The following is an 11510-nucleotide window of genomic DNA, read 5'->3' as shown; positions in this document are numbered from 1 at the left end:
AGGGCTCCACCTCTCCAGTAGGAAGTAAACAAAACATAGAGGTTCTGCAGCCCCGCCTCTAAAACGGGAAGCTGTGGCGCACATGAGCTCCAGCAGACCTTCCCCTCGAGCAGACAGAACACAATGCAATCTGCCTGTCACATTCGCACGGCTCAGCCTCGCCCTCCAGTGTACAATAACTCCTGCCAAGGACATAAATAAGCCAGCTGGACAGGGGGGTGAGAAGATAACGAAAATCTTAAATGAGCTTTTAAACTGTGCTATAGGGATCTTGGATCATGTCATTAGTTTGGATGAATTTCTCTATTAAAAGAGAGCTAATACGCCAAAGAACGATTACAATGACAAAATCACAAGTGTGGCTTTCAACTGTGGCCATGTGGAATCACAGCAATATTTTCTATGGTGGGGGCAGTAGGACAAAGTGACAACCCTGAGGTAGATTTTGCTTTGGGGAGCACTGCTGACAAAAACCAAATGATTTCCTCCAAATAAAAGGCAGACAAAAACAAACACACGAGGTAAGTTTCTGTTTTTAGCAGGGCACCAAGTTCAGCAGAGTCTGTCGGGACCGGCACAGGAACGGAAGTGCCTCTCGGTGTCACATCTCATCAGCTTGAAGTATTCCTGTGCTATTTGTGGAACTGCGGAGTACGTGGAGTACAGTGAGTATGCTGTACATACTTTTACCATGTTATGACAGTGATTCAGCTTCAAGTCTAGGATAGCTGGTGCAGCTGACCACGGTACACCTGGCAGAGGAGGTATCACAGAACAATGGGGCAGGGCTGGGGGGGAGCATCTCAGAGGGACAGGGCGGACAGGTAAGGAACTCACAGCTTTCCCACTGACTTTACCCTGCAGGACAAAGCGTACTTTTGTAGCATAGTAAGTGGCTGTTTCTGCCAGCAAACATTTAAAAGACATTTAAAAGACATGCATGTGAATGCTACACTTTATTGCCTTAAATTATTGGCACACGATATATTGTTTCACACCTCTGTAGTTGCCCTTGAATGTTTTGTTAGCAGATTAATATTAGTAGAGTACAAGCCCAGGAAGAGGACTGCATAACACCCATACATTATCCTCCATTGTAAGTGAAAGGCATTAGGAATATAAATGAATAAATAACATTCATCTCTATCATGGCTGTGTTATTTACTTTTATGATGACCTGGAATTACTCCCTGAGACCCTACACTGTAGCCTTCACTGCTGCATAGCACATGCTTATGGAAAGGAGAAAAGCTAGAACTAATAATAATGTAGTACAAATAACAGTTTAAATACTATAGAATAAAATGATTCTATGTAAACACAAACACACACACACACTTTCTGAGCCGCATGTCCCATACGGGGTTGCGGGGAACCGGAGCCTACCCGTCAACACAGGGCGTAAGGCCGGAGAGGGAGGGGACACACCCAGGACGGGATGCCAGTCCGTCGCAAGGCACCCCAAGCGGGACTCGAACCCCAGACCCACCAGAAAGTAGGACCCGGTCGAACCCACTGCGCCACCGCACCCCCGCTCCATGTAAACATAAAGCAAATAATAATTATGCTGTGCATCCATCGTTGTCGATGAAGACCTAGACATCTCTATTGATGGATGACTGGCCTCTGTGCGTCCGAAGATGACTGAATAAGTTGATTCGGGCGTGGAACATCCTGTCACACATCGGGCAGACGTGTGACGACACTGTAATAAGGAGGTGTCGAGACTTGCGAGTGAGTTGGATTAAAGTGAGGGGGAGTTGCACGACGTCAGCCTCACTCTCTCTTCCCAGTTTCCATCTGTATCCAGCGGCGGGCCAAAGGCCGAGACGGCTGGAGATAGGTCCGGGCGCAGTAGATGACCGGGACACCTTCGGTGTCTTACCGTGCTTCGAGCGTTCCACAACGCTCGCTGTCACTGCCTTCCCAACCGTTGAACCTGTGAGGTTTCTTCCGCTCAGGCTGCCGGATCCAGTCTTCACATGCATAAGTAGACAAGCCCTAACTCACCGAGGATTTCGGACCCATCGGCTATCCTCACCTGGTGTAGCCCGCCAGTTGAAGTGGTTTCCAGGGTGTGGCCGCTGTCGCATGCTAACAATTACTTGGAACTACAGATGTTGAGTATTAGGTGGAGACCAAAGTGGGCAAGCTGCTCCTAAGAGTACGACTGTTCCCCCCGTCAGAGGTATTACCCCTCCCTGACATCCCATACACCGCAACAATTATGAATGACATATTGAAATGCAGACAAGTGGAGTCTGGGTCACTCTTGGATTTAGTTTAGTTATGCACAAAGCCATGACTACTGGGGAGAGAGGAACCCAGCAGTGTGTTTTTGGGCAGCCTCTGGAGATACTTGTGCACCTCCCATGTCTCTCCTTCACGCAAGACCCTAACACAACGACACTGTCCCTTACTGAGGGGTAACTCAGAAGAGGGCACGAGTAAAATAACTGAACGTAAATGCTGGGAAAGTTTAGAGAGCTAGCAGAAGTGGTAATAAACAAGACCAAAACACCAGCAAAGTGGGCGGAGATTTTATATGAAGGAACTATAAAGAGGGTAGTAGACAGAACTTGTGCCATCTTGCTGGGTGCAGCGCAAAAGGAGCTGATGCACACCAAGTTACAACCTGCGGGACTTAGCATTACCTCAACTGACCTATCCTAGCATACTAGTGACTGCACCCGTCTCAAGAGCAACGCAGGAAAATCAACTCAAATTGAAATCATTGATCAATTCCGGACATCCAGGTACATTTACATATGACACCGTGGACATCAAATAGAGTTTATGATGTGTCTGCTGTGCAATATTTTTATTCATCACTGAGAAAGAGGAGCGTGAGAGGCATTTTTCCAGCTAAGGGTCAGCTTTGTGGAAGCAAGTCACTGCCAACAAGAGACATGGCTATAAAACACTCAAAGAGGCCTGTTGTTCCGTTCTCAAGGAGTGGAACCACGTAGGTTGGACAAAAGTTTGCAACAGGAATGTAAATCTTAAATAAATATCTCACCGCTACAAATGTAGCTATAAGCACAGACAAGGTTATAGAAAACTTAACACAAAAGAATAATTGCTTACTTACATATTAATGGGAAGGAATATGTAATTTATTCTTGGCTTCACAAATTAATAAATTTAAAAAAAATTGTTTTTCTGTAGTGGTGGTGCAGTGGGTTGGACCGGGTTCTGCTCTACGGTGGGTCCGGGGTTCGAGTCCCGCTTGGGGTGCCTTGCAAGGGACTGGCATCCTGTCCTGGGTGTGTCCGCTCCCCCTACGGCCTTTTGCCCTGTGTTGCTGGGTTAGGCTCCGGTTTTCCGCAACCCCAGTTGGGACAAGCAGTTTCAGTCAATGTATGTGTTTATCTATATGAATTTTATGTCTCAAATGCTTTAAAAACAAGATTAGAATGCATTAAAATACAATACATATTTTTGATACCATTATTGCAATTGAATGTTGCGATGTCTTCAGCCATCACTGCTTGAGCTGACTGCTGGAGGCTATTTTCCAAGCGCTGGGAGAGATACACCTGGAACCTGCCTTGGCAGTAAAGATGGTGGAGTGAGAAGCAGACTTTTAAGACTTTGCAGAGTCTTAAAAATATTCACGTGAATCTTGACTTTGTTTCCTGTGGCCCTGCCTCCTATTGCTGTCTTGTGGACTCATCTGAAATTTCGATATGTCTTATTTGTGAGTTTGTCTGTACACTGTAAATAATGAATCTGCATTGGAGTCCAGGAAATGTCCACAATCTATGTTATGCCAAATATATAATAGCTGAATATATTCATAAATTGTAATTAGACTTATATACTTTTTATACTGTATATATATATATATGTATATATTGTAACGACCCCGTGTTACTGTTTTAGGAAGGAAACTCCTAAATATAAATAGTTCCATTCTGGTGAATAATGTGAAATGTGGGTATGCAACCACTGGGGGCATTTAGGGGAAAAATGATGGGGTGACCATGTCTACCAGAGTGTTGGGAGAAAGAGGAGAGAGCCTGGGGGTGCTAAGCAGGCTGGGAAGGCTGGCTTGAGGCACAAGTCCTGGAGGAAACGGGGTACTCGGACCAAGAGCATTATTTCCCTGGTGCTGGTGTTTGAATAAATCGTTCTTGATGAAGGCTGCCTCTGTGTCCTTCTTTGCCCTATCCAAACCCACGGCACTGCACGCCACAATATTTCTATATTTATGTTTTTCAGCATGAAGTGGTTCCCTGTCTTTTGAGCTTACTGCCTGTTAACTAATGAATTAATGACTAAGTGCTATGGTCACTGATTGATGATTGACAGCTACACTCAATGATTGGTTGATGAGTGAGCAATTGACAGCTATGATGCATTGCTGAGTTATTCAGAGAAATGTACATTGACTGACTTATTGATGGCAGCGTTATAGCAACGCTTGACTGAACGCACTGGCTGAGCTCGATTTGTCAAGATTTGCGGAGGGACTCTTTTTTTACTATGCCATTGTCCTTGGCAGCAGTTGGTGGCTCACAGACCAGGAAGATCTAGTTGGCCAAATTAATTACAAACATACCTCCTTACTTAGATGCAGATCTTACGGGAAAATTAAGTATCAGAAATGAAATATAAGAGAACACAAAATACACACCATTTTGTTAATGGTAACATTTTAAAAGATATCTTACAAATAATAATTATAATAACTAATAATAATTATTGATGATATATATTGACAGGTACTTTCAATGAGCTCCTATTACTAGGAAAACATTTAAAAGCTTAGGTTTCTCCTGCTGGATGGATGAAACCACTCTGCCATCTAGAGGAACCGTAGTGTTAATCAAATTCTTATTTGCCAGTCAAGAATTGAAACTGACTGCACAAGACACATTAAAAAAAGATTTCCTCTTAAGGGTCTCTAAAGAAAGTTAAATGAGTGGCAAAAATAACTACATTAAATTACTTTCTTAAAATAAGACTTAAACCAATGATTAACATCACTTGCCATCTGGTTAAATAGCTTGGTTAAATAGTTATTAAACTATTCAGGCTATTCAGCCAAACAGCCTGTCATTTCCACGGTAATAGCAGGCATTTTGAGGGTGGCGCAGTGGCACAGTGGGTTGGATGACAGTCCTGCTCTCTGGTGGGTCTGGGGTTCGAGTCCTGCTTGGGGTGCCTTGCGACGGACTGGTGTCCCATCCTGGGTGTGTCCCCTCCCCCTCTGGCCCTATGCCCCTTGTTACCGGGTAGGCTCCGGTTCCCTGCGACCCCGCATGGGACAAGCGGTTCTGAAAGTGCGTGTGTGTGTGTGTGTGTGTACACTAGGCATTTCAGCTGAAACCATTCGCAGAAGTCTTAAGAACTATCTTAGCAAGGAAAAATTATGCAGAGACTTTGTGCAAAGCATTTTAAATTTAGATATTTAGCAGACACTTTTCTCCACAGCAACTTCCAATGAACTCTTATATAGTGTTATCAGCCCACAGACCTTATTCACCAAGGTGACTTACACTGCTAGATACACTACTTACACTGGGTCACTCATCTATAGATCAGTGGAACACACTCTCTGTCACTCACACACTATGGGGGACCTGAACAGCATGTCTTTGGACTGTGGGAGGAAACCAGAGCACCCAGAGGAAACCCACACAGACACAGGGAGAACATACAAACTCCACACAGACTGAGCAGGGATCAAACTCACATTTTCTTCAGCAGCACTATTCACTGTGCCACCGTGCTGCCAATTTTGTTTGTGAAAGAGCAACTGAATCTTAAATGAAGTACCGAAAGATTAAATGAGGTGTAGTATGCAACTGTTCATAAAATTTTACAAATCATATAATTGCGTATAAACCACATATTATATGCATACAGTGCATAGAGTGAAAAGTATAAGTAATCTTGCTGCAAACTAGTAGTTTTTGGAATGTATTTCCTTAAGAAGTTGGCTGAGGAATGAATCCCAGCTTCCCAGCTCTTCCACAGCAACTGTCAGACACATTTAGGACACTTGTGGATTGCTTTGCTTTCAGTCATCTCTCAACTTTGTCCCACACATGTATTACCCAGTACAGTAGTACTTAAACTTGTCACTGGTACTGTATATTACATATGCACAATATTTTTCTTTAATACATAAATGCATTAGACACACACACACACACACACACACACACACACACACACACACACACACACACACACACTGTCTGAACTGCTTGTCCCATATGGGGTCGCAGGGAACCAGAGCCTACCTGGCAACACAGGGCGTAAGGCCGGAGGGGGAGGGGACACACCCAGGACGGGACACCAGTCCATCGCAAGGCACCCCAAGCGGGACTCAAACCCCAGACCCACTGGAGAGCAGGACCCGGTCCAACCCACTGTGCCACTGCACCCCCTAAATGCCTTAGACATAACACTAAATACAAACGCTAATGTATCTGAAGAATACTAATGTTTGAATTAGCCCTAAACCAGCACTTAATTCTGTAAAAAAATATATTCCATATACTGTGTTCTAACTATTATATTTTAAATAACCAGATGAAAATCAAATAGTAAAAGATTCTCCCAGTTTACTCACATCTGGAGATATTTTATTAAAAAACAGGTTCTACAGGCATATAAAATTTTTTAATTTTTTAATTCATCAAATATTCAAAGAATCAAGGCTGCCTTTTCAAACAGATTTCTTATAGTTTCCACAAAGGACAAGCCGATTAAAAACTGCAAATCAAATTTGTGAACAAGCAGAGAAATACAAATTATTATACAGCTTTCCACACAGTACTAATCAAACCTGAATGGATCTGAGAACTGACACCAAACATGTCACTTTGAAACAAATTTAGAAATTCAATATGCCAACATCACAGATCAGTTAAAGAAAATCTCAGTAATGTATCCAAGTGAGCTGTATGGTCAAATCTCTCCTTATGAAAATTATTCAATAACCTGAAATTTCTGAATGTTTCAAGTTATGTATCAATATCTAATGTCACATAAAGCAAAAATGTATGTACATTATCTGGAAAAGGACTATTAGAGATAATACATTGCAAAGTAAACATACTTTACCCACTATGGTAGATAGGGTTAGGTGTATTTACAGTTACATCAGCTGACTTTTTCTATTTGAACATTCAGTGTTTGGCAAATATTTTAAATTCAACAGTGTCCACAAAATGCATATTTTGGCAAGTTTGGTATATTCCACATCTTGCCAGATATGTTATTTTTCAATCTACGAGACTTTGTCCTATTCGTGGAACATTAAATAGCTGTTGCAAACTGTAATTTCTAGGTATGTAGGAATTACTGTGTAGCTTAAATATTTAAAGAGATGTCTCCGAGCTGGACCAAAATGAGCATTGTGTTTCCAATATATGTTGCAGAGCAGAAATCACTTACAACATGGTCACTCAAAAATCTGGAGAGGGATCAACTGACATAATTTTGCAGAGCAGCAGAGAGCACACAAGATAAGCTTTTCCCCCATTCAAACAATCCAACATCTCCCTGTAAACGGCTTCAGGACAGGCACGCATTTACAAAAGTTAATTAAAATACATTTTTACAGTATTCTAACATAATGGCACAGAGTTTGTGTTCACAAAATATGGGGTTAAGGTCATAATGCTATAATGTGTATGCGTTAATTTTAAAGAGCCATACAGAGCAGCTAAAACTGCTATAACCCTACAACTAAATTATGCATGTTAATGTTTATTCAGGCTTTTGTGTACTATTCCTTTTTTAGCCTGTCTCTTCTTACATTTACCAGGTCTTTACAAACATGCCGCAGAACAAAACAAACGAGACTGACAATATAAAAAGAAAAACTTCAGCCTGTGCAGGCTCATTCATGTGCCTACCTGAATCAGGTAAATGTTATAGCTCTGCAACTGCCTTTTTTGTACATTTAGAAATAATCAAAATTTTCCCTTTTGTATATTTTAAAATACGTTGTTGTAATTTACTGCAGAAAACCGTGTACTGTTTGATGTTTTAAAGCCGAAAATTAAAGTGAGTTGTTTGACATCATCCAGTGATCTAGAACGTTTCGCATTTTCTTTTTCCTTATTTTGTAGGGGAAGCTTGAGCTATTCTCAGAGCTTCAGAGCTTCAGACATGCAGTCAAACAGAAGCGCAGCGTATGGGATTATGTTCATCTGTATCCTGGCATTATGGACAGATTGCGTCCAGGGTGGATCCAGCTTCCTCAGCCCCTCACAGAAACCCCAGGTAATAAGAAGTAAAAGATGACAAGTCAAAATGCAGAAAAATGTACGCATAAACCTTTTCAGAGGTTCTCTAAATCCAAGAAAAAACATCTTGTGTGATTGTATATGACTTTAGAGTGATACACCTGCAATACTGAAGTAATATTGAAAAGAAATAGCAGTGTTTGCATGCACGAAAATATGAAATCCTTTTTAAAAATAATGTTTTATTCATTTAAAAAAAATAATTGCTGATGCAACTGGACAGAGAAATTGAAACAGAAGCGCTTGAACATCTAATTGAGCTTCGTTTCTACAGGGAAAGAGTGACAAGAAGCCTTCTCGTGTGGGAAGACGCTTCTCTGAGGTCATGCCTAACCCATTCGAGAAGACCCTTGAAGACACGGACATGAAACACGTCATGGTTTGTATAGAAAAAACACTTTGCCTTTAATTAAGAAGAAAGAAATTGTCTTTAATTATATAAGGAGTCAGTTAACACTTTTAAACCCATGTTATGCATGTATAAAAATCAGTGTTTTCAAAATTGTATGGGTAGCAAACAGGATCCCATAAGTTCTGCATTTTGAGAACTTAAATCTGTTTTGCAACAATGGGGATAGCTCGGTGGAATGAAGTATGAATATTCTGTTCAGCTGTCTTGATTTATGCCACTAGTGAGAACAGGAAAAACAATCACAAACAGAATTAACAGACTAAGGGTGGCATGGTGGCACAGTGAGTAGCACTGCTGTCTCACAGGACCTGGATGTGGTTTAAGAGGATGTGGGTTCAATTCCCCCTTAGTCTGTGTAGAATATTCATGTTCTCCCTCTGTCTGTGTGGGTTTCCACTGAGTGCTCTGGTTTCCTCCACAGTCCAAAGACATGCTGTTCAGGTTCACCCATAGTGTGTGAGTGACACAGAGAGAGTGTGTTCTACTGATGTATGGATGAGTGACCCTTTGTAAGTAGTGTATCTAGCAATGTAAGTCACCTTGGTGAATAAGGTGTGAGGGCTGGTAACACTACATAAGAGTTCATTGGATAAAAATGTCTAATAAATGTAAACAAGCCCAGAAATATTAAATCAAGTGTCCATTAGAAAACTGATGAGTTTGGAAAATGCTTTTTCCCTATCAGTTCAATGTCCCTTTTGAAATTGGGATTACAATGACTGAAGAAGAGTTTCAAGAATATGGAAATGTTCTGCAGAAAATTGCACAGGATGTGCTGCAAGAGAGTCCCCCGGCGGGTAAGGAAATACTGAAGAGTGCAGAAAACAACTTCACAGAATTACAAGTGTTCATTTTCTGATAAATTGCTGTTTTGCGAAAACTATTTTTTTACCCTCCTGTAGCTTTATGTACACTACGCCATGTATATTTTTTCATGGCACTATGACCTTGCAGCAAAATTACAAAAAACCACATCGTATGACTGTTCACCTTAAAGTCATCATGCGGATTTACTGCTTCTGCTAAAAGCCCTTATGATTCATTGTTGTCCCAGAGTAACCCTCTGACACCAGTCTAATCTCTTACAGAGTGAATGGAAGATGAGATGGATTCCCATGAGCGCTGCATCACTTCTGAGCAGTCTCTCAAAGAGCTTGTGCTTTTCATCCATATTTAAAATAATAAAAAAAAGTTTTACATTGTTAAGCTATTGATTTTGAAATTTAAACCTATTAAACCTTCAAAGTACTGAAATCTATGAGTCTATCTCTAATAACCACTTTCCCAATCAAGTTTGCAGTGTCCAGCCATTCCAGGAAAGAGTAACACATGCAATATATATATATACACACACACACACACATTTTCAGAACCGCGTGTTCCATACAGGGTCATGGAGCCTACCTGGCAACACAGGGCATAAGGCCAGAGGGGGAGGGGCACACCCAGGACGGGACGTCAGTCCGTCGCAAGGCACCCCAAGCGGGACTCGAACCCCAGACCAACTGGAGAGCAGGACTGTGGCCCAACCCACTGCACCACCACACCCCTCACATGCAATATAATGGGTGCTAAATGACTGCAATACCACTTTAAAATATAAGAGTCTTGCTTTAGGAGGCAAAGTTTTACAGGTGTTAAAGACAAAAAGTCATTAATGTTACATCAATGGGAATAAACTGTCTTATAAACCTTTCCTACACATATTTCTTAAAGTTTGTAAAGACTTCAGCTTAGCTATGTGGAAAGTGTTTCTTTATTTTGAAAAAAATCAAAGAATGATTGAAAATATCATTATAGTATTCAGAATATTTTTCCCCATCAATCTTCAGCAACCTGAAAAGGAAATTGGTCTGAGTCAAAGATGGATCAGCCTGCCTGGGAGTACACAGAATGAATTAATTCAAAGTGTGAAGCCCTGACCCCTTTTTCAGCATTTAATAAAACTAAAGTTCAGCAAAAGGATTTAAAAACACCATACGTATTAATGTTAATTTTAATTCCAAAAACCCTGAATCAGAGGCCCCTTCTTGCGCTAATGTTACTGCACTCAGCTACAACACTGAGGAAAAAAAACCCCTTAATTTTTATGTCTGATTTCCATAATTTGCTGAAATTGCACACCTTTGGTTTGAAGTGCTTCCAGTTTTATGCATGTGTTCAGCCCCTTTCTTTGGGTTTTTTTGAGGACTGTATGTACAGCTATTTCCACTGCAATTTCATGTAAGTTCAGGTTGACACAGAACTAAACCACTTTAAAAGATATGTTTAAAGTATGTCAGGTACTGGAGACACTTAAAAATGCATTTCCCCCAGCACTAATATTAAAACAGAATAAAGGGAAATACTCGTCAACATTTGTTACAAATTAAGTTTGTCTTAAAAATACTGCAAATATGTATTTGCCAGAAAATAAAAAATTACGTTTTACATTAATATTGAGATAAAAGTTTAACTGCTTTTCACCCTCTTTTGCTAACTGTCCAGAGACCACCATGGAATCAACTGGGCACAAAACCAAAACTCCCTGGACAGGATGCCAGTCCATAGCTGGGTAGCCACAGATACTACAGGAAACGTAGTGATGCCAGTTGCAGCATGAGCTGGATTCATACCCAACCCAAAGAGCTTTGCTGCTGTGAGGCTGCAATGCTACCCACTTTACCAGTAAACCAGTAGAATTTTAAGGAAACATGGAAACAAAAATCACACAAAAAAACAAGCTAATGACACATTAGATGGAGAGCTTGGTTTCACACACACATACATTTTCAGAACTGCTTGTCCTATACGGGGTCGCGATGAACCGGAGCCTACCCGGCAACACA

At 41.2% G+C, this 11510-nt stretch overlaps 1 protein-coding gene across 1 annotated transcript; it reads left to right on the top strand.

Moving 5' to 3' along the window:
• Window positions 1-7853: 7853 nt before the first annotated feature.
• Window positions 7854-11240, top strand: ghrl (ghrelin/obestatin prepropeptide). The gene is made up of 5 exons (XM_018756567.2): window positions 7854-7886; window positions 8094-8247; window positions 8545-8649; window positions 9368-9479; window positions 11170-11240. The coding sequence occupies exons 2-5, from the start codon at window positions 8134-8136 to the stop codon at window positions 11238-11240; spliced, it is 402 nt and encodes a 133-aa protein (XP_018612083.2). The 5' UTR covers window positions 7854-7886; window positions 8094-8133.
• Window positions 11241-11510: the final 270 nt, after the last annotated feature.

This window comes from Scleropages formosus, chromosome 2 (assembly GCF_900964775.1).
Source record: "Scleropages formosus chromosome 2, fSclFor1.1, whole genome shotgun sequence".
Classification (NCBI taxonomy): domain Eukaryota; kingdom Metazoa; phylum Chordata; class Actinopteri; order Osteoglossiformes; family Osteoglossidae; genus Scleropages; species Scleropages formosus.
The sequence above is the reverse complement of the archived record's forward strand: the minus strand, read 5'-3'. Positions and strand labels throughout refer to the sequence as shown.